This window comes from Mobula hypostoma, chromosome 1 (assembly GCF_963921235.1).
Source record: "Mobula hypostoma chromosome 1, sMobHyp1.1, whole genome shotgun sequence".
In the NCBI taxonomy this organism is placed as follows: Eukaryota; Metazoa; Chordata; class Chondrichthyes; order Myliobatiformes; family Myliobatidae; genus Mobula; species Mobula hypostoma.
The window spans coordinates 10951822-10976153 of record NC_086097.1 but is presented as its reverse complement, the minus strand read 5'-3'; the positions used below and the strand labels follow the sequence as shown (position 1 = coordinate 10976153).

The 24332-nt window shown below is 39.8% G+C and overlaps 1 protein-coding gene and 1 long non-coding RNA gene across 3 annotated transcripts in view; one reads left to right on the top strand and one right to left on the bottom strand.

Moving 5' to 3' along the window:
* The window catches only part of LOC134344193 (protein sel-1 homolog 1-like), a 54738-nt gene that overhangs the window by 14311 nt on the left and 16095 nt on the right, over positions 1–24332 (bottom strand). The window contains exons 4-14 of the mRNA XM_063043597.1: positions 20829–20987; positions 17447–17552; positions 14330–14492; positions 11292–11345; positions 11123–11182; positions 10819–10900; positions 4629–4783; positions 4337–4393; positions 3898–3966; positions 3737–3814; positions 1732–1794 (exon numbers count right to left, since the gene is read on the bottom strand). Coding sequence (XP_062899667.1) covers positions 1732–1794; positions 3737–3814; positions 3898–3966; positions 4337–4393; positions 4629–4783; positions 10819–10900; positions 11123–11182; positions 11292–11345; positions 14330–14492; positions 17447–17552; positions 20829–20987 — 1046 coding nt within the window. The remainder of the gene's footprint in view (positions 1–1731; positions 1795–3736; positions 3815–3897; positions 3967–4336; positions 4394–4628; positions 4784–10818; positions 10901–11122; positions 11183–11291; positions 11346–14329; positions 14493–17446; positions 17553–20828; positions 20988–24332) is intronic.
* Positions 9303–24332, top strand: part of LOC134344197 (uncharacterized) — a 72587-nt gene continuing 57557 nt past the window's right edge. The window contains exon 1 of one of the 2 annotated variants that reach the window (XR_010017391.1): positions 9303–9858. This is a non-coding gene — a long non-coding RNA (uncharacterized LOC134344197). The remainder of the gene's footprint in view (positions 9859–24332) is intronic. The other variant, XR_010017395.1, reaches the window with a different exon arrangement.

Sequence of the window (24332 nt, the reverse complement as noted above, 5' to 3'; positions counted from 1 at the left end):
ACTAGATGTGAATCAATAACCATTGAATAATGGAGGGGGGAATGATAGCCTGTTAGAGAAACAAGATTACAGAATACTTGGAAGGCAAAGTAGGGGAGGCATGGGGTGCAAAGTAGAGGTAATCACAGAAAGATATGAATTCAAATATGAATATTTCAAGCACTGTTACTGGGACTGGAGGACTGAAGTTATAAGAAGAGACTGAAAATGCTGGTATTATTTCCCTAAAATGTTCAATTTTGAAGGGTGGCCTTACGAATACATAAAATCATGAGAGGAATGAATAAAGTCTTTTCCTCCCCAGTCTAAACCAAGAGGACACCCATTTCAGGATATGGTAAAGATTTAAAGGGACTCAAGTAGAAAACGAAATTTTCTCCAGAGCATGATCAGCACATGAGATGGATTGCCAGAGGAAGTTGTAGTGGTGGGTCCAATCATAATAATTAAAAGACATTTAAATCATGTGCACAGATGGAAAAGGGTTAGTTAAATGGAGTCAAATCGATTAGCTTGAATAGACATCTTGGTCAGTATGGACAAGTTGAGGGAAGGGGCCCGTTTCCATCCAGTATAACTGATTCTAGAAGTGAAATCTGCTTGCCCTGGATTAAAGATATGATTTGCTTTGAATAAGTGCATTGTATGGATGTTGGAAATCAACATTGGCCAGTACAGCAAGTATTTACCAGAAATTGCAAAACTATGAATCAACATTTCAGGAGAGAAGTCAAAATCTGGCAGCATGAAGTATTTTCAAGGTCACAAATTTAAGTCAGAATTAGGTGCAATGCCACAAGTGAAAAGGCTGGAGCAGGTAAAGACGGTAACATGGAAGGGAAGGGAAGTGCTGTAAAGGACGAAGCTCAACTTGTGACAATAGCACATGATAGGGCTCTAATACCTCTTTGGCCATCCTGATCTACGGCACTGTACATAGCCATTATCTTCATTACATTCCCCCTTTCCTCTGAAACCTGGCTTTGGACTAGACTATAAAGCAGCATATTGTGATGACGAAAATGCAACACTCATCCCAATTGCAGCAGAAAACTTGGACCTCATGCAAATCTGAAGTCTGCAGGATGGGCACCAATGGCTCATTTCTAGGTCACAGAGTTCTATTAAATGTTCAATCAGGGACATGGACAGGAAATAAGCAAACCTTAAGTTCTCAATTGGACATTGTGGTGGCAACTTTTGATATAAACCATAACACAAAGATTTTTAAATTTCCGCAATCCTGCCTGCTCACTTTATCTTGAAGAGCTATGTTATAGGATCTCTGCTGTTTCATCTTCACAATGAGGAGTTTCCTGCTTAATTTGCACAATTTCGGCAGGATTTTTACAACAGATCAAATCATTCTAATTCAGAAAGTTAGTCACAGCTCAAGGAAGGAAGGTTGTATTTAAACTGCAAATGTGTTAATCAGATAGTCAAATGCAATGTCACCTTTGTAAAATTGGCTTTGGTAGGTCTGCAATTCATTAAAGAATACAAATTGTTCCTCATTATACCTCTAGTTCAAAAGTGGAAGAAACAGTAGAGATGGAGGTGGGAGAGTACAAATAGCAAAAGCAACCATCAGTGTTGACAAAAACAGATTTAAAGCTATAATAAATTTCACTTCAAAACTTTCCTGCATATGAAAAGCCAATATCATTTTGACCCAGACAATTATTTATTCCAATCAGATAAAATCTGACCATTAAAAACACTCATACATACCACTGGGACACCCTTTCCATACAAGTAAGCCATTCCCAGGCCACTCTGCCCAACTGGATTACCCTGGAAATTGAACAGTTTGTTACAAAATAAAGTCTCCAAGAGTGATCAAAGAAATAATCAGAGAAGCCCAAAATATCACATTACAGCTTCCCAAATACAATGAAAAATTGGCAATCATAGTCTTTTCCCCAGGGTTGGGGCGTCTCAAACTAGATGGCACAGATACAAGAGGGGTGAGATTTAAGAGAACTGAGGTAACTTCTTTACAGAGGGTAGTGTGTACCTTGGAGGGCAGGATGGAAATAAGTCTACCAAAGGAGATGTAAGGTGCTCCTTTCATCTGCTAGCTTGCAGGTCACCCACGGGCAAGGTGTAGCACCTGCTTAGCCCCTGATCAGGGTTACATGAAGTCATGGGATAGTTCTGATATGCACCAGCTGCTCGTACAAGTTTGCCACTGCCTTCTTCTGGGCAGTGTCTTTACAAGACAGGTGACTCCAGCCATTATCAATCCTCCTAGAGATTGTCTGCCTGGCATCAATGGTCACATAACCAGGACTCACTAGACAATTGTATGACACACATTTCCCTGTGAGGCCATATTCAAATATCCAAAACCTCTTCAGCGAGCAGCTATTGACCAACTTGGTGAAAATGAAAAGCGCTTATGAGGATTTATACTGCTTACATTGCGATTGAACTTGAAGGACTGGTTACAGTGTTTGGTCTTGAGATGATACAAGGCAGTATGCAAAAAAATGCCAAATTCCTCTAGTTTCAGCTTGGGTTGTGGGAAGATTATTATTAGGCCAGGACTTGGAGTGTTCACCTCACATGGGGACGTGGTCAATACTTAAAAGAAATGGAATGTAGTTCATAGATTACAGCCAAGATCACACCCAATAGAGGGTTGAGAGATATAATAAATCAGCCATGATGAGATAGCAGATCACACTTGATTGGCCAAATGACCTCACTCTGCTCCTACACTGGCACAGTAGCGTAGTGGTTAGCACAATACTTTACAGTAACAGCAGCCCGGGTTCAAATCCTAGTGCTGTAAGGAGCTTGTACATTCTCCCCATGACCATGTAGGTTTTCTCTGGTTCCCTCTTACAGTCCAAAGATATACTGGCTGGTAGGTTCATTGGTTATTTAAATAGTCCTGTGATTAGGTTAGGGTTAAATCAAGGGTTGCTGGGTAGTGTGGCTCAAAGAGCCTGAAGGGCACTGTGTCTCTATAAATAAATGTCGTGGTTAAATTAACAAACATTCACAACCCGAAACTTCTTGAATGGTTTCAAACGACACACACAAACCAAGCTATTGATTGATAAAAGGAACTTCCATTCACCCTCCCCAGTTCAAGGTTTTGTTGCCTTGCTAGTACAGGATACAGTCCATCAAAATTCCTGGTTTTGTTTCTTGGACTGAGTAACAACAGGTTGCCGGAAGTGATCATGTACTACTGAACACAGTAGGGAGGGGGAACTATACCAGGACACCAAAACTGCACGTTATTGATTACATACTTGAGTATAAACCACTTGCAAATTTATAAATCCATTAGCTTCAAATGCTGAAATCAGAAAATAACGCTAGCAGTAGTCAACATGCCCAGCAAATGAATAGCTTGCTGTTGACTTTCTCCGAGATTTATACAACTTATAAGAATTAAAGCAAATTATGCCATTTAGTATGAAGGGTGTAATGTTTATTTGGTGGCAGTAAGAAAATTGAAATAACATTTTTAACCTTCATTTACACAATCAGAAACTTCTGTGTTGGTCATGTCTAGTTAAAATAAAGGAATGACAATTGGAATTTGGCTACCACTGATCCTCAGCACAAAGGCTGGAAAAGTTAGCTGCTGATACCTTGAGAACATTTGCATTGTTCATCTTACAGGAATAACTTATTTATGCCTTTGTTAAACATTCAGCTTTGAAAGCAATCAGAGCACCAAATCCAAAATCACTTGAAAGCTACTGAATCTACTTACCATGTCTGCCGATTTCTTGAAGTAATGATACGCAGTGTCATTGTTCTGGGGTACAGCACTACTACCCTCTGAATACATCTGAAAAAAAATTAGAAGTTCATCTTCAAAATTTACTATTATACCCAGTTTTGTGTGTATGAATCATTTCACTTTGTACTTACTTTTCCAAGAAAAGCCATTGCATGAGCGTTTCCAGTGGCTGCTGCCTGATTGAAGTAATCAAATGCTCTCTACAAAAGCAAAGTAAATCAACATAATGCGCAGAACAAGTAAGAAAATTCCTTCTATATAAAGCAAAACGAAAAGAAACAAGCACTTGGAATATTTACTCAATGTCAAGTACTGTAGGACATCATGCAGAGGTGGCCAAAACACTTTCTACAGACATTAAAGCAGTTTAAGACTCTGTATCAGGAGATCACAGCACACTATTTATGATTCAGACATCACTTAAAAAGATGTTATAAGTGACAAAGCAAAGTAATTGTGTAAGCAGTACACAAATCTTAAGAATGTACTCTTTTGAAAAAGGTAATAATGGTCACCACTATTTGGAACAATTTTGATCATTAAACTGCTCAATTATTTTCAAATAGTTACCTGATAATTTTGTTCTACACCTCGTCCTCCATGCAGATGTAATTGACCAAGTCCAACCTTAAAGAGATAACATTTTTATTTCAAACTTTCAGCACCTTTGATCTGAATGTTAGATGGTTTGACTTTCTTTCAAGTTTTAAACAGGAAAATAATACAATGCATTATGCAAAGCTTCTAACAAAGCTGCTTATATCTGAATATATTTAATCTGGGTGAACAGTAATAAATAAAACCTGCATATCACTCTGAATTTTACTAAGCCAGACTTTCACAGAACATGTCAACAAAGTACCTGTGCTTGGACATCTCCTTTTTCAGCCAGGAATTGGTAATATTGAATTAAATCATCCTCCAGCATTCCACTGCTAACACCAGAGTTCTCAGCTTCATCAAGAAGACGAATTCTCTGAACAACATTACCACCAGTTAAGGACACATCACTGGCAACTAAAAGGAAAAGTTTAAAAGCTGATGAGCTACATTAACCAACATATGTGGAAGGTTGTGGAAATAGCTTCTGTTTAATGACAATATTCACCAAAACGATGAAACTTCAAAATTTTCTGCAGCCACAGCAAACAGGAACTACAAGTGAACAAGGTGTACAATACATTTCACTGTACCACAACACTTAACAGATTTTTGAAACCTGAAATACAAAACCCTGAAAGTGGTCATCTTAGGCAATATTCATGAAAGAAACCATTTCCTAAATAGATTGAGTTGCTAACCTGTATTTAACCTTGCTTTTATCTAACATTTTTCTCTTCTATTTTCATGTTTACACTTTATCCCATTGTAAAGCACTTTGAGTTACATTGTCTGTATGAAAACTCATCTACAGGTGGCCCGTTTTCCGAACGTTCGCATTACGACACCTTGCTGTTACGAAAGACCTACATTAGTTACCTGTTTCGCAAAGGCAGCGCGCGCGCGAACAGCTAAGCTCCTCTCTCAGAACTGCATTCTAGTCGGCATTGCTTAAACACGTGCTTTATCTCGATTTATTTTGTGCATCCGTTAGCAAGATGAGTTCTAAGGTATCGGAAAAGCCTAAAAGAGCTCGAAAGGGTGTTACACTTAGCGTAAATCGAGACATAATTAAGTGTTTCAATCGTGGTGAACAAAGTAAGTACATTGTCCGCGCATTGAACTTGCCTGCATCCACCATTCGCACTATTTATATGCAGAGAAAGAATTTTGAAAGCTGCCTATGTTATTGTTGGTTCTGCTTGTAGCAAAGTGGTCTCTCTTAGTCGGCATCCAATAGTGGATAAAATGGAAAATCTATTGCTTGGTTGATTGATTGATGGGTGTACAAAGTGTGGTGTTCTGTTAAGTTTTCTTATACTTAAGGAGAAATCAGTCGGTCTTTTTAATAAGCTGAAACAGAAAGCACTGGACGATGGTGATGAAAGTGGAATTTCAAGGTAGTCATGGGTGGTTTGATCGGTTTCTGAGGCGAGGGCAGCTTCACAGTTTAAGCAGTGGTCCCCAAGCTCCGGGCCGCCGACCGATACATTGCCGTGAAGAATGCAGGAGCGTAGCAGTAGTTGGAATGCACCCAGCACAACTTTAAGAAAAAAGCCAAAATAAACAAGCTAATTAATTAGGTGCCACCCAGCACGTAAATGTCAGCCCAGATCAGAGCAATTGCCAATTGCGTCAGGTGGTTATTCGTATAAGTGTTTAACTGTGACGAAACTGCAATTTATTGGAGTCTTCCCGATTGCGGTAAGTGAAACCATACTGCACATACATTATTTCTACTTTATATAGGCCATGTATTTTTGTGTGTTATTTGGTATGATTTGGCAGCTTCATAGCTTAAAGGTTACAGGAGAGAGTGTTTCTGCTGAGAGCGCTTGTGCCGTGTTTTTGCCGAGAGCGCTTCCGCGAGATTTTCGCTGCACTAGACAGTGCTGCAGAAAAGTATTTCTACTTTATATAGGCTGTGCATTTATATCATTTCAGCTTTTACTGTATGTTACTGTTATTTTAGGTTTTGTGTGTTATTTGGCATGATTTTGTAGGTTTTTTCTGGGTCTGGGAATGCTCAAAAATTTTTCCCATATTAATAAAAAGGTAATTGCTTATTCACTTTACGACCTTCCAGCTTATGATCCGTTTCATAGGAATGCTCTACCTTCGGATAGTGTGGGGGGGAACCTGTACAAATAAGTTACTATTTCAGATTAAAGACTTCTGATAAAAGGTTAATGACTCAAAGCTGACCAGCAGTATCTTACTGTTTCTAATTTTAAGTTAAGACAAAAAGGCAAAGTCAAGTTCACATAATAGGAATACATTAACAATTTCCACACAAACAACAGGAATTCTGCAGATGCTGGAAATTCAAGCAACATACATCAAAGTTGCTGGTGAACGCAGCAGGCCAAGCAGCATCTATAGGAAGAGGCGCAGTCGACGTTTCAGGCCGAGACCCTTCTTCAGGACTAACTGAAGTTCCACACATCCATTTATACAATATACAATTGAAAGTAAGGAATTAAAATACAACTTTGCAGACATTTCAAAGCTGGGAAATTAGATTGGATAGATAGATAAGTGAGTAAGGAGCAGGTAGATGCCAAAGAGGTGTTCCACATGAGTAAATGTAAACAAGTTGACCTAAAACTGCAACTTAATTGGATGCCTATGATAGTTGGTTCAATTAGGTATATGAACTCTTAAACTTATTAAAATAAGTTCTTTTATTCTAATATTTTTTAAAAATGGCTTGGTAGAAAAATGTCAATATTTGATTGCTTTGCTTAAAGTGTTGAAGGTCTGTAAAAAGGTATAGAGAAGATGGGGGAAGGCTGAGTGGTGAAGAAAGATATTCCATGACTGGACCAAAACATCAAGTACACTTTTCACTTAGTGACCAAAATGCATGGCTAGCTTCCTCATCATCGACCGATGTAATTGCACAAGGGAGCCAAAACGACAATTTCTGACCTGTCTAGTAAAGTAGAGAAAATACTGGAGAAGCTGAAACAGGCCAAACTGCCACAAAAGCTGTTGCTTAACTTCTACAGAAGCACAATTGAAACCATCCTGACCGACAACGCCACAGTATGGTCTGCCAGCTGCACAGCTGCTGAGCGACAAGACCTGCATCGCGTGGTGAGGGCGGCCCAGCAAATTGTCAGGGTGGAGCTCCCAGGACTGGACACCATCTATTCCAGCAGACTCAGGAGGAAAGCAATCAGCATAACCAGAGACACCACACACCCCGGCCACTCCCTGTTTGACCCGCTGCCCTCCAGAAAAAAGTTCAGGACACTAAAAGCCAGAACAAATAGACTGAGGAACAGCTTCTATCCCAGAGCTGTGGCCTCCATCACACCACTCCCACAGAACAATGACTGAAACTGTGAGCACACACATCCACACACACAGGGACTCAAATACTTGCACTAACGGCACTTTGGGCATTACTGTGATATTCTGGTGCTGCTGCAACTTATTTTCTGCTACTTATCTATTTAATACCGTTTTTCTATTACTGTCTTGTTTTTATCTACCGCTTTATTTAATTGCCTGAGAGGAAGCCAAACAGAGTTTCATTGTACCCATGTATAATGACAATAAAGATTATTCAATTCAATTTTGTTAAAATACTCGGCTTGTGGCCAAAATTCTCCTCAGCAGATAGCAAGTCACTGATTTAATAGATTAGCTAGCAACAAAATCCGATTAAAATTTAACTGACTTAGCATTAGGTGACAGGTGATATGTCTCTACCAAAGGAGGAACAAGGTGCTCCTTCCTTCCACAAGCCCGTGGCTCATCCTTGAAGCACCTGCTAAGCACCACCCACTCCACCAAATCAGGGTCATGCAAAACCATGGGATCAGGTGGTAGATTGCTGTACAAGCCGCTGGTACATATCACAAGTCCTGGTTAAGCGACCACTGATGCCAGACTGACACTGAGAGGAGTATTGATGATGGCTGGGGTTACCCATCTTGTAAAGACACTGCCCAGAAGGCAACAGTAAACCACTTCTATAGAAAAAGTTGCCAAGAACAATCATGGTCATGGATAGACAATGATTGCCTACATGGCACATTATGATGGGCATTAAAAAACAGAATTGAAAAAAAAATAGAACACCTGAAGAACTAGGACAAAAAAGCCCAGTTTTGCCACTTAGATCATGACTGATAATGTGATGGAACTCCAGTCTATGCATCTTTGCTCTACATCCTTCTATGCTTATGGTTAGCGAAGTCTGAAAGGACTGATTACATTGGTGCTAGAAAGTTTGTGAACTTTGTAGAATTTTATATTCCTGCATAAATGACCTAACATGTGATCAGATCTTCTTGCAAGTCCTAAAACTAGATAAAGAGAGCCAAAGAAATAATACAAAAAAAATTATACTTGTCCATTTTTTAATTAAGAAAAACGATCCAATATTACATGTATTTGTTGGAAAAAGTATGTGAACCTCTGGGATAATGCCTTCTACAAAAGCTATTTACAGTCAGGTGTTCCAATCAATGAGATGAGATTGGAGGTGAGGGTTATATAGCTGCCCTGCCTGATTTTAAAATAAGGCACACAAAGTCAGGTTACTGACAGAGCCTGCTCCTCTCAAGAAAGATCTACTTATGAGCACCATGCCTCGATCAAAACAACTTTCAGAGCACCCAAGAAGAATTGTAGAGATGCATGAAGCTGGAAAAGGCTACAAAAGCATTTCTAAAGCCAAGTGTTCATCAGTCCACAGAGAGAAATTGTCAGTATTGTTGCTACACTCCCTAGGAGTGGACATCCTACAAATATCACACCAACTGCATAACATGCAATGCTGAAGGGGGTGGAAAAACCCAAGGGTAACATTAAAAGACCTGCACAAATTTCTAGAATTTGCTAAAGTCTCTGTTAGTGCCACTCTAAAGAAAATACCGAACAAGAAAGGTGTTCATGGAAGGACACCACAGGAAACCACTGCTCTACAAAAAAAATTGCTGCCCGTCTCAAGTTTGCAAAAGACTACCTGGATGTTCTACAATGTTCTGTGCACAGATAAGACTAAAGTTAAACTTCTTGGTAGGAAAGCACATCGCCATGTTTGGAGGGAAAGGGCAGTGCACACCAACACCAAAACCTCACCCCAGCTGTAAAGCATGGTGGCAGGAGCATCATGGTTGGGGGCTGTTTTCCTACTTCAGGGCCTGGACAGTTTGCAATAGTTGAGGGAACAATGGATTCAAAATTGTATCATGACATTTTACAGGAGAATATCAGGGTAGCAGTCCATCACCTGAAGCTTAATAGAAGCTTAATGGATAATGCAACAAGACTAATCTGAAAGACAAGAATAAATCATCAACAGAATAGTTCAAAAGAAAATCTGTGTTTTGGAATGGCCAAGTCAAAGTCCCCGAACTTAAGCCTATAGAGATGTTGTGGAAGGACCTGAAGCAAGCAGTTCATGCAAGAAAGCCTACCAACATCCCAGGGTTGAAGTTATTACCCTACAAGGGGGTCACACCAGTTACTGAAAGGTAAGGTTCACATTTTCCAACAAATACATGTAATATTGGATCAGTTTTCTCAATAAATAAAAGTATAATGCTTTTTGTGTTGTTTAAGTGGGTTCTCTATCTAGTTTTGGGGTTTACATGAAGATCTGATCATATTTTAGGTCATATTTATGCAGAAAAAGAAAATTTTACAAGGTTTATAAACTTTCTAGCACCACTGTAGCATTACTTACTGAATTGTTACATTGACATCTTTACCATCTTTTGGATGGAGAGCATTTTCTCCAGATACATTTTCCATTAATCTAGACTCGCAAGCTAATGATAGGATTCTAATCTATTCCCTTAAAATCTTTAAAGAGTCATTCTGTTTTTTTTTTTATGTCCCACTAATCCTACATTGTTAGTTGAATATAGGAAGAACATGCAATATTTCTAAAAGTACACGCTGTTATGTACCCCCAGGGTTCATATTTTCAGACGCAGGCCCCAATATTGTTAGGGACCTGGGACGGGTTTAAAAAAAAACAGCTGGTAAACAGGAGATCCTGGGTTCGAATCCCAGCGGTGCCTCCAATTTTGTTACGTAACCCATAACGGGTTTAAAGAACCAGCAGAAATGGAACACACCTGGAGTCTGGTTTTGCAGTTCTCTAATTTTATTAGTGACTACATAATAAAGTAACATAAAACCAGATAGATCAAGTAGGTTAGCAGAGATTATTTGTACATATATAGGTGTGGAAATATAAACCTAAACCTCTTCAAGCTTAGGTGGTAAGGGATACAGTCTTACGATGGAATGTAAGATAGTTCAGTTCAATGCTCAGGTTAATTAATAAGAGATATTTTTAATCCAAAAGGCGAATGCTGTGAGAAGTCAGTCTCGTTCTCCCGACATTTTAAAGTGACAGTCCACAGAAAATATGAATCCTAGGGGTACATAACAACGCAGTATTTGAGGCCAATTTGATTGCTTACCATAATTTGCCACGAGCTTGTAATGAGTTAAAGCAGATTCACAGCTCTGAGGGACTCCAATGCCAGCCCAATATCTATAGCCCTGAACGATTAAGAAATGTGTTATATTTCCATCAACTAAATATTCAAAACTTGCTGCAAAATAACATCCATAGAGAGCAATTTAACTTCAGGCAATTATGCTACTAACCTAAAGGTTACAGGTTTTAAAAATGACCTTTGCACACATTAACTCAATTATACTGGATAGCAAGCCAAAAATAGTTAACTTTGTAAGGCTTTGTTACAATGTAGGATTACTTACCAAAATCATGTGTGACAACAAGTTTCCTCCAAGAGCTCCAAATGTGTAAAACACTAATGCCTTTAAATGTAAAAGGCAAAAATTAGGAGCAATCCCCTTCTCAAAAATGAACACATTCACCAGGAAGACAAGTTAGCCTAATTTTTTTTTAAAAAACATATACAAATACCTTAGCTTGACTTGAATGGACACCGACACCAGATGCATAAAGGAACCCAAGTGCCTAAAGAGAGGATCAGAATCAGATTTAACATCACTAGCATTATGTCATGCAATTTGTTTTATGGCAGTACTACACTGCAATATATAGTAATAAAAAAAAACTAAATTACAATAAGAAATTTACTTTGAACTTAGAAATAGATACAAATTAAAGAGCGCAAAAAACAGCTAGCTCAGTGTATTGCAAAATCTTTGATTTGCATGTCATGGCAAAGTACAGCACAGAAGCAAACCCTTTGGCCAATCTAGTCCATGTCAATGTGTATCCTTCTTTTCCAGCAAAAAATTAAACAAAAGTGAGCAACAATAAAACTCAGGATAAACTCAGTTGGTGCTGTTGCTCCAGCTCCAGGGAGATGAGTTTGATCGTAGTTCAGATGCTGACCATGCTGGCAGATTTATTGGCTACTAAATTTGTCTAGTGTAGGCCTGTGATCAAAAATATCATTGCTGAAACGTTACTGAATAGCAGAAGGGAAAGCAAATGATTTCTCTCCTGGAAGCTTGATAACCAATCTCCAGCTGTGTTGCAAGAAGTCAGCAGGGGCAGGGAAGTCAAGTCTGCCAAAGGGATCATATGTACAGCAACTGAACACGCATAACAATGGTAAGATCAGTTCGCTATTGCTCAAAACAGCAAAGTGCCAGGTGGCTGAAGCACAAGGAAACTGATTTGGTGGGAGAGTCTAGGACTAGAGGGGACAGCGTCAGAATAGAGGAGCGTCCTTTTAGAACTGAGATGAGGAGGAATTTCTTAAGCTAGAGGGCAGTGAATAAATGGAGCAACACACACAAAATGCTGGAGGAAATCAAGTTAGGCAGCATCTATGGAAAAAAGTACAGCCAACGTTTTTCAGGCCGAAACCCTTCGACAGGACTACAGAAAAAAAGACTGAGTAGGTTTGAAAGGTGGGAGGAGATTCAGACAGAGACAGAAACACTAGGTGACAGGTGAAACTTGGAGGGGAAGGGATGAAGCGAAGAGCTGGGAAGTTGACTGGTGAAAGAGACAGAGGCCATGGAAGAAAAAGTGGGGAAGTGGGGGGGGGGGGAAGAGGAGCATCAGAGGGAGGCGATCGGCAAGCAAGGAGCTAATATGAGAGAGGGAAAAGGGACGGAAAGTGGTGAAGGGGGTGTTGGAGGCGTTGCTGGAAGTTTGGGAAATCGATGTTCATGCTATCAGGTTGGAGGCTACCCAAGCGGAATACAAGGTGTTGTTCCTCCAACCTAAGTGTGGCCTTATCCCGACAGTGGAGGAGAGCATGGACGGACATATCGAAATAGGAAGTGGAATTAAAATGGGTGGGCACTGGGAAATCCTGTTTGTTCTGGTGGATGGAGCGCAGATGTTCGGCGAAGCAATCTCCCAATCTACATTGGGTCTCACCAATATACAACAGGCCACACCAGGAGCACCAAAACAGTATATGACCCCAACAGACTCACAGGTGAAGTGTTATCTCACCTGGAAGGAGACTTTGGGGCCCTGAATGGTAGTGAAGGAGGTTGCGTAGAGGCAGGTAAAGCACTTGTTTCACTTGCAAGGGTAAGTGCCAGGAGGGAGATCAGTGGGGAGGGACAAATGGGACAAGGGAATCACGTAGGGAGTGATCCCTGCAGAAAGCAAAAAGTTGGGAGCGGGGGGGGGGGGGAAGATATGTTTGGTGGTGGGATCCAGTTGGAGATGGAGGAAGTCTCGGAGAATTATATGCTAGACGCGAAGGTTGGTGGGGTGGTAGGTGAGGACAAAAGGAACCCTATCCCTGTAGCATGGCGGGAGAATGGGGTAACAGCATAAGTGTGTGAAATAGAAGAGATGCAGTTGAGGTTAAGGTTGATGGGGGAGGAAGGGAAGCTCCTTTCTTTGAAGAAGAGGACATCTCCTTCATTCTATAATGAAAAGTCTCATCCTAAGAGCAGATGTGACAGAGAATGAGGAATTTAGAGAAGGGGACAGCATTTTTACAAGTGGCAGGTAGCTGTGAGAGTCCGTTGGTTTACAATAGACATCGGTGGATGAGATGTCTCCATGGTCTTTCTCCCATGGCCTTCTGTCTCTTTCACCAATCAACTTCCTTGCTCTTGGCATCATCCCTCCCCCTCCAGGTTTCACCTTTCGCCTGGTGTTTCTCTCTCCCCTCCCCCCACCTTCCAAATCTACTCCTCAGCATTTTTTCTCCAGTCCTGCTGAAGGGTTTCACCCAAAACGTCGGCTTTAGTTTTTTTCCCCATAGATGCTGCCTGGTCTGCTGAGTTCCTCCAGCATTTTGTGTTGCTCAGATTTCCAGCATCTGTAGATTTTCTCATTTGTTGGTGAGTCTGTGGAACTTGTTGCAAGTGACAGCTTTGGAGACCAAGTCTTTATGTATATTTAAGGCAGAGGTTGATAGATTCTTGACTGGTCAGGACATGAAGGGCTATGAAGGGGAAGACAGAGGATTTGGGCAGAGAGGGAAAATGGCAGAGCAGACTCAATGGGCCAAATGGTCTAATTCTGCTCAAACTGAAAGCTTTATACATTTGGCAAGTGAGTGAAGCAGTTTACTGCTGGCTCTTTTGTCATCAAGACACCTTGGAAGATTGAAATCGACATGCTCTCACCCCTTTCCTCAATTCAAATAAACAATTTATACTGGCTAATTGAATAAATGATCTGGATCAATCACTTCAAAGATGAAATGGTACAAAATAACAGCTGATAACTGCAAAGCATTTTTGCTCTGAAGCATCTACAAAATTCAGAAACTTAACTGCAGCCCATTTTAGATACATCTATAGATGAAGTCACAAGTTACTGAGTAGAACTTCAGATTCTGATTTTAAAATACCAAAACTGTTTTTAATTTTTAAAGTTGTAGCTCTAAAAGGGAACAGTGCAACAGACCAATTTTTCCACCGCTGTTAACATTCAGTTCAAGGCACTCAGCTTTTGCTATTAACCGCAACAAGAGTTGGTGAAAAAAAAATTGTGTAAAGCACACCTACTGTTTGACCTTTCGGTGAACCCTGTTCTGCAAGCTTCTCAAAGAAACCCTTGGCAGCTCCAATGTCCAACTTCATATAATCACCCAGTAGCATGGCATAGCCCACTTTCTCCATGGCCTTAATATTTCCCAGTTCAGCAGCTTGCATTAGTATTTTATAACCTCTGAAGTAAAAATGAATGAAAAAAATACAAATCCAAGATAAGCATTATAACCAAAGTATTGACAAAATATTGTGATGCTAAGAGTGGATTGCATTAATTTCACTGAATATAGTGACACAAAGATTGCTAGATCAATCACTTGCCTAGCAGTCATTATCCCATCACAAGTGCAAACTAACTTTGTAAATGGGACAGCATGGTAGCGTAGTGGTTGGCACAACGCTTTACAGTACCAACAACATGGGTTCAAATCCCATCACCGCCTGTAAGGAGTTTGTATGTTCTCCCCATGATTGCATGGGTTTCCTCCGGGTGCTCCTGTTTCCTCCCACAGTCCAAAGATAGATGGGTTGATATGTTAAATGGTATTGTAAATTGTCCTGTGATTAGGCCAAGATTAAATTGGAGGAATTCTGGGCAGGGCAGCTCAAAGGGACGGTCTATTCTACACTACTGCAATAACAAAAAATAAACAAAATAAATTATCTAAGTACATATACGTCACTATATACAACCCTGAGATTCATTTTCTTGTAGGCATTCACATTTTTTTTGTTTTGTATGTCAGGTATTTTTCTCTTCACTAATTGGTTTTTGTCAAGCCACTCTTCCAGCTGGTGGCCGCATCGAAGGACCGTGGCCAAGCTGTCTCGGATCTTGGTGAGAGGGAATGTTTAGATCAGGTGGAGGATGTCCTGGTTTGGGGCACCACAGGGGAAAGCTGGGTTTTGTCAGGCATCGTGTTGGTGTAATGTTTGCGCTGTTTTGGCATGTTGATTTCTAAAGATTTGAGTTTTTTCCAGTTGTGGAGATTTTAGTTGAGAAGTTGGAGGAGCATTTCCCGAGCTTATGAACTGGAATGTTGTTGGACATATTTTGCATATACTTGTAGAATTTTGCTGAAGATGCTCTTATACAAAATCTCCAGGGATGCCATTCCACTCATCGTTGGGAACCATTGGTCAGGTGTGGATTTCAGAGCTCCTGAGATTATTCTCATAGAAGTATGGAGCTGTGTACTGATGATGTTTATGTGAGCACTTCTCTCCAGGTGGGTGCACAATATTCAGAAACAGTGCGAGGCTAGATGTTTGTTAGCACCCCAGTTGATTCCTGCTATCTGTTGATATTGGCTGCTCTGGATTTTAGTTTCTTTGCAACACTTTGAAGTGGATCTTGCGAGTGCAAGATAAAAATAAAATACAAATGCAAGATAGGCATTATAACCAAAGTATTGACAAAATATTGTGACTCCCAAGTACTCTGTGTGTGGATCATTGTGTAGATGTTTGTCATTTAATTTGATATCAAGTTTAAGCTTGGTTAGTCATTTCACAATACATTCACAATAAATACAAAGAAACCAAAGAGTCAATGAAAACTGCACACAAGACAGGCAAACAAGCAATGTGTGAAAGACAAACTGCAAACGCAAAAAAAAGCAATAGATAAAGAACATGAAGAGTCCTTGACAGTGAGTCCATAGGTTGTAGGAACAGTGCAGTGTTGACGTTAGTGAAATTATCCCCTCTATTTAAAGCAGGGGTTCCCAACTTAGGCATCCACGAACCCCCCAGTTAATGGTAGGGGTCCATGGCACAAAATGGCTGGGAACCCCTGATCTAAAAGAATTACTAAAGTTTTCACATGAAGATAGCAACATTATAACAAGATAGCAACAAGATCTTAAGTTTTTCAATTTCCCAAACTTAAAAATCAGCCAGACCCATGCTTAATCTGACACTTGTCAAATGTAACACAAACCAAATGCTGGAGGAACTCAGCAGGCCTGGCAGCATCTATGGAAAGGAGTAAAGAGTCAACACTTTGGGTCAAAATTCTTCATCAGGACACCAGACACTTCACTTTTCCATAGATGCTGCCTGACCTGCTGAGTTTCTCCAGCATTTTGTGTCTATTAATTTGATTTCTAGCATCTGTGGATTTTCTTGTGACTTGTCATAAGTGGCTAACACCCCAAGCTCATTGCCAAACTTCACTAGATTGAGTGGACACCTCTACATCATCCTACTTCCAGAAGTCTTCAGAAGGCCTCAGGTGACATAGCCAGAGGATGAAAATAATTTGGAGTCCAGCAGAAAGATTAGATATTTAGCATGTTACCTCCAGCACATTTTCAACTGCTGTAATATGGTGTGACAAAGTGGAAAGCTGACAGGTGGCAGTTCCTTTTAGAAAGTGCCTGCACACCAGAACTTGATTCAACATTGAAAAAGGTCTAAGTATAAACTCCAAATTATTATTGAGTAGTTCCCAGACAGCTCCAACTGTCTTTCAAGTTCAAAGACAGCGCATTTGAAATATTATTGGTAAAACAGTCAAACTTAATCACAACACCGATTTCCACTTATAGGGTATGGAAAGTAAGTCGTTTCCTGATTTTTTTCCTCTTTTCTTTGTATTTTCAGTTTGTCGTCTTTTGCACATTGGTTGCCTGTCCGCCTCTGTCATGTGTGGTTTTTCCACTGATTCGATTTTCTCTTTCCATTTACTATGAACGTCCACAACAAAAGAAATCTCAGGGTAGCACACGGTGACATATGCACTTTAATAAATTCACTTTGAACCTTGATTTACAAATATATTACCATAGCTATCACATTATTGAAGATAACCAGGAGGTTTAGATTAAATGTGCAACTTCAAATCGGGAAATTTAATCCAATTAAATTTGGATTAACAGTTTCAAGTAATGGTGACCATGAAATAAAATCTCTCACCTAGCTGATTATGTCTTTGGGAAATTAAGTTGCTATCCTGATCCAATCTGATCTACATGCTTCACTTCAGACTATAACAGTAGTTGAACAACTACCCTTCAAAATGGCCCAATCAACTTCATTCAACAGATGCTGGAAATATCAGCTTGCAGGTTGTTCACATCCAGTAAATGAAGCACAACGACCACTTCCAAATGAGATCAGGATACTTACTCTTTCTTTTGGTTCTTTTTACTTGTACTATTGATCATTTTCATTCCATTATGATAAATTCTCTCTGCTTCCTGTGCAACCTTGCGTTGACTGGCCTCTTCATCAGCTAGAACAGAGGTATTAGAGTAATGAGTGAACAGCCAACGTGAGTTTTAATCTTAAAATTACCATTGCAGTAACTCAAGACGTCTTGGTTTTCTATGAATTAAAATAAACTGATTTAAAAAAGCAAAAACTTGAGTCGCAAATTGAGAGAAAATTGTTTACTAGCTGGTTTAGGCTAGATTTTAGATGGGTTGCATTAGATTAGGGTGTAAAATTGTTATTTTTTGTTATTTAATTTTCCTATATTTACTTAAATTTTACACACTCACCTATATATTGTATGTGTAATCATTCAGTGAATTTTCAATACTTGTAGCATTCCTGATTCTATATACTCTACAACTTTTAGTTTTTCTGTAGTCGATGTCACACCACTTGATTCTGGTCATTTCAAAGGTTATATCTTAATAACAATATGCTTCATCTCTAGTCATAGTCATTGAACAGAAACAAGTTTTTTGGCCCATCTAATCCATGCCAAACTGTTAATCTGCCTACACCCATTCACACCTGCACCCAGACCACAGCCCTGCATGTCCCTACCATCCATATACAGGTGAAAGAGAAAGTCTGAACCCTTTGCAATTACCTGGTTTTCTGCATTAATTACTCGTAAAATGCAGTCCGATCTTCATCTAAGTTTCAATAGACAACAATCTGCCTAAACTAAGGACACAAACAATTATACTTTTCATATCTTTATTGAACATACTGTTTAATCATTCAGTCCAGGCTGGGAAAAGTATCTGAACGCTTGTATTTAATAACTGGTAGAACCTCCTTTAGCAGCAATAACCTCCAAACGTTTCCTGTAGCTGCTGATCACACTTGCACAATGGTGAGGAAAAATTTTAGACCATTCCTCCATACAAAACTGTTTCAGTTCATCAATATTTCTGGGATAACATGCATGAACAGCCCTCTTCAGGTCATGCAGCAGCATCTCAATTGGGTTAAGGTCTGGACTGACTTAGTAATTCCAAAACACAAATTTAAACCATTTTTTAAAAACCATTCTGCTGTTGATTTACTCCTGTTTCAGATCACTGTCTGGTTGCATTATCCAACTTCTATTGAGCTTCAGGTGACAGACTACTACCCTGATATTCTTCTGTAAAATGCCTTAATACAATTTTGGATTCATTGTTCCCTCAATGACTGCAAGGTGTCCAGGGCCTGAGGCAGTAAAGCAGCCTCAAACAATGATGCGCCTTCCACCATGCTTCGCAGCTTTATTGAGATTTTGGTGTTGATGTGCAGTGCCCTTTTTCCTCCAAACATAGCGATGTGCATTTCTGCCAAGATATTCAGCTTTTGTTTCATCTGTCCAAAGAACATTGCCCCAGATACATTGTGAAACTTAGGGGGTCTTTTGCAAACTTGAGATGTTTGTTTTTGGAGAGCAGTGGTTTTCTCTGTGGTATTCTTCCATGAACACCATTCTTACTCGGTGTTTCCTTTGTAGTGGACACATGAACAGAGACTTTAGCAAGTTCTAGAAATTTCTGCAGGTCTTTTGCTGTTACCCTTGGGATCTTGTTCACCTCCTTCAGCATTGCCCATTGTGCTTTTGGTGTGATATCTGCAGGACGCCCACTCCTAGGGAGTGTAGCAACAGTACTGAGTTTCCTCCATTTGCAGACAATTTCTCTTACTATGGAGGGTTGAACACAGTCTTTAGAAATGCTCTTGTAGCCTCCTCCAGCTTCATGTATCTGTACAATTCTTCTTCTTAGGTCCTCTGAAAGTTGCTTTGATCGAAGCATGGTGCACATAAATATATTTTTCTTGAATAGCAGGCTCTGTCAGTAATCTGTGTGCCTTTATTTTAATATATATAGGGCAGGGAATGTCTATAACCAACATCTCCAACCTCATCTCATTGACTGGAACACTAGACTTCAAATAGCTTTTGTAGAAGGCACTACCGCAGAGGCTCACAATTTCTTCTAACCTAGATTGTGATTGTTTAATTGTGTACTCAGTATTGATGAGAAGTACAATTGTTTGTGTGTTATTAGCCTAGACTGCATTTGTCTATTATTGTAACTTGGATGAAGGTCAGACCATGTTTCATGAGTAATTAATGCAGAAAACCAGGTAATTGCAAAGGATTCACAAACTTTTTCTTGCAACTGTAACCATGCAAATTTCTCAATCTATTGAAATTTGAACCAGCATCCATTTCCATTGGCAGCACATTCCATACTTGTACTACCCTCTCAAGTTCCCTCTCATGTTACCCTTAAACAGTTCACCTTTCACCCTTAAATATTTCACCTTTCATTTTTAACTCATGACCTCTTTCTCATCTCACCCAGCCTCACTGGAAAAGGCATGCTTGCATTTACCCTACCTGTACCCCTCAATTTTGTATACCTCCATCAAATCTCCCCTAATTTTCCTACAATCTAGAGAATCAAGTCCTAACCTATTCAACTTTTCCTTAACTCAGGACCTCAAGTCCTGGCAACATCCTTGTAAATTTTCTCTGCACTCTTTTGATCTTATAGACAGAGTACAAGATGGCCATAACTTATTTTCATTGTCTTTTCTTTCGTTGTGCTTGTAACATTCAACCATGAAGTCTTATGCCTCACTTTTGACTTCAAAGAAACACAGATCAAAATCACCTCATCCTGCAGTTAAGAACAAAAATCATACAAACTTGGCTCATATTGAAGGGTCTCTTGGAAGGTGGGTAAATAAGATGAACAATAAGGGCATTCACTCAAACTGTCTGCGGGTCAATATTTAAACAGATCACTGCATCAATACACAAGCTGGATATTTGTAGCTAAAAAAAAACAGGCTAATACAAGCCAATAATATAGTTCACTCCAGAAACAGACCAAATTGCCTTCATGGTAGAGGACCAGAGATACACATACACACCATTCATAACGGGGTGAGGAAAAAAAAATACATATGTGGTTACTAAAGTAACCCAATATGTGCTGCCCGAAGTATATTGCAACTTAACTACAGGGGAAAGAAATGTGCTGATCAAGATCTTAAGATTACCTCAGCAAAAGGAGGAAGTCAATATTTAAAAACTTAAAATGCTGACTCTTACATTGCCTGGGTACCCACCACAAACTTGGCATGTCAACAGCTATTTTGTTATGACCTATTGTGTCATTACATGGAAGTTAACAATTTGCCCAAATCTTTGTAATGCACTTTAGAACCTGAACATTTAACACGTAAGTTTTAAATATTTTGAACCTTTCCAAAATCACCCAGATATGTAAAATGCACAATAAAAAGTACCCACTTTCACAAAACCCCCATTTCTTGTCCTGATTATAGTTGTATGTTGTTGCACACCAGAGTCTGTCATCATCTCTTCCATCGGTGGTACAGCTCAGGTATTCCTGGCCCATGAAGAGGAAGGGAAATACACAGGGTTCTCCGTCAGCAGTCCCACCAATTGCTAAAGGATTTAAAGCAAAATATATTAATTTAATCAGAAAGCATCTCTGGAAGGAATGTAGAAGAATTACTTTGCTTTACTTGCCATAGTACACAAACTACAATTCTAATTAAAAGGCTATGAATTGTGAAGAGTTTGCTTCTCCATAAATCTTTCCTGACCCAAGTATTCAATTCCGATTTCCAAAATACGCATGTTACTTTTTGAAACCAATAGCTTTCAAATATTCTTCAACTTAGAAAAAGATTCAGCTTTTAGAACCTGACAACTTGAAAGGAGATGCTGTAGTGAGAATACAAAATGAGATAAACAAAATTCAAAGGTACATTATCAAAGTATGTTTCCATTACAAAATCTTGAGATGCGTCTCCAAACAGGCAGCCACAAAACCAACACAAAAAAAAATTCAAAAAAGACCAAGCATCCAATGCTCAGAGAGAGAAAAAAAAAGAATCATGCAAACAATAAGCACAAGTAAATAGTATTCTGAACTGAAGTCACCGAGACTCCATCCTTGGACCCTTAGTTCAGCGCAGAGCGGTGTAAGCGTTATGGAGCAGTGAGCTGAACCGGCCTGTACATCGACTCGGGACCCAACAACCTGAACTTCTTAATTTGGTTTGGCACCTAAATCGTCATCATTGATATAGATGACAAAGATTAAAAGGACAGCCAAAATAGTTGCTTAAAAATAAAATTGTGGTTTAAAAAAAGTAACAATTTTTACTCAAAAATTTAAATTCTACAAATAAATTGCAGGAATCTGGCTAACATTTTGTACATGTCCCAAATTACTTTGACAAGCAACCTTATTGTTTCTTAGTTATCTGACTGATCAAGTGATAAGAAGAAATATTTATCAAAACTTGGCTCTCCCCATCAAACTTTTGCATTGTGTACAAGAACTTTCCCTTTGCATACGTGGCACAACATTAATTGTGGAGGAAGGGAAGAACTAAGCACCTGCTTAAGCTGCTGCTCATTATAGTATACAAGTAATAGAACTGAAATCTTATTTTTAGACAAAAGAGTTTCAGATGGCTTCAAAAAAGCTGTAGCTTTCAACAACATTTTTTTTTGCTGGTAACCATAACATTATGAAAGGCAAACTTTATTCTGAAAACTAAGATACAGCAAGCCTAAAAACACAAATACATTGGTTTTGGTTAATTGGGAAACACCAGGGCCAATACATTTTGGCCCAATTAAACAGATGCCCCAATTAACCAAAGTTCCATGAAAATAGTTAAAAAGGTGTAAAAAGACAAACTCCTGTTTAACTGAGTAGCAAATTATGGATTTAAAGAAAATACAGTCCAATTTCAAACACTTAATACTACTACAGTACTATAAAACTATTAGTTCCTAATGTGCGTATGCAGCCACTTTCTTTTGATTGACTAAATGAACAAAATCACCGCAGACACCCAGCGTAGGTAAAGGACTGCCTTTAAACAATGCTATCAACAATTGCATCCTCCAAAACTTCATTTTACTGGAACATTCAAGATGAGTATCAGCACCTTCAAATTCCTGTAGTGACAAACAGTCCTTCCAGGTGAGGCAACACTTCACCTGTGAGTCTGTTGAGACGTACTCCCAGTGTGGTCTCCTGTATATCAGACAGATTGGGAGACTTCTTTGCCAAGCACCTTCACTCCATCCACCATAAAAGGCAGGATCTCCAAGTGGCCTCTGATTTCAATTCTACTTCCCATTCTGACATGTCAATCCAAGGCCTCCTCTACTGCCACGATAAGCCCACATAGGTTGGAGGAGCCTTCAAGCTGATGGCATGAACCTAGATTTCTTGAACTTCTGTTAACTGCCCACCCCCTTCCTCACCTTTAGCATTCCCATTCCTGTTTCTCTCTCACCCACCTTATCTCCTTACCTGCCCATCACTTCCCTCTGATGTTCTTCCCTTTCTTAAAATAGTCTTCAGTCCTCTCTCAGATTCCCCTTTCTCTAGCCCTTTACCTCTTTCACCAACTTCCCAGTGCTTTACTTCACCCCCTTCCCTCTCTTCACTATCACCTGCCACCTTGTACTTCTACCCTCCCCTCTCCTTTCCAGTCCTGAAGAAAGGTCTCAGCCTGAAACTTCAACTGTTTACTCTATTCCATAGGCGATGCCTCCAGTAGTTGAGTTCCTTCAGTATTTCGTGTATGTTGCATTGGGTTTCCAGCATCTGCAGATTTTTTCATGTCAGGCATCTCCAAACCTGAATGCTTGAAACTGCAGTGAGCAAAACAGTTCTGAGGTCACCTCACGGCTTATTTCTCACGATCAGTGACAAAAATCACTGCTTTTTGAACACAAACAAACACACCTAAAGCTATTTAAAATCTGCTTGCTCCAGGCACATTGTAGTGTCTAACAGTCACCTTACTCACCACTCACATTTAGAAAGGCATTACATGATTAGGAATAGTCAGCATAGCTTTGTCAAAGGCAGGCCGTGCTTTACAATCCTGACTGAATTTTTTTGATGTGACTAAACACATTGAAGGTAGGGCAGTAGATGTAGTGTATATGGATTTTAGCAAGGCATTTGATAAGGTACCCCATGCAAGGCTTATCGAGAAAGTAAGGAGGCATGGGATCCAAGGGGACATTGCTCCGTGGATGAAGAACTGGCTTGCCCACAGAAGGCAGAGTGGATGTAGATGGGTCATATTCTGCATGGAGGTCGGTCACCAGTGGTGTGTCTCAGGAATCTGTTCTGGGACCCTTAATCTTCGTGATTTTTATGAATGACCTGGATGAGGAAGTAGAGAGATGGGTTAGTAAATTTGCTGATGACACAAAGGTTGGAGGTGTTATGGATAATGTGGAGGGCTGTCAGAGATTACAGAGGGACATTGATAGGATCCAAAACTGGGTTGAGAAGTGGCAGATGGAGTTCAACCCAGATAAGTGTGAGGTGGTTCATTTTGGTAGGTCAAATGTGATGGCAGAATATAATATTAATGGTAAGAGTCCTGGCAGTGTGGAGGATCAGAGGGAACTGGGGGTCCGAGTCCATAGGACATTCAAAGCTGCTGCGCAGGTTGACTCTGTGGATACGAAAGCATAGGGTGCATTGGCCTTCATCAATTGTGGGATTGAGTTTAGGAGCCGAGAGGTAATGTTGCAGCTATATAGCACCCTGGTCAGACCCCACTTGGAGTATTGAGATCAGTTCTGGTCGCCTCACTACAGGAAGGATGTGGAAACCATAGAAAGGGTGCAGAGGAGATTTACAAGAATGTTGCCTGGATTGGGGAGCATGCCTTATGAGAATAGGTTGAGTGAACTCGGCCTTTTCTCCTTGGAGTGACGGAGGATGAGAGGGGACCTGAT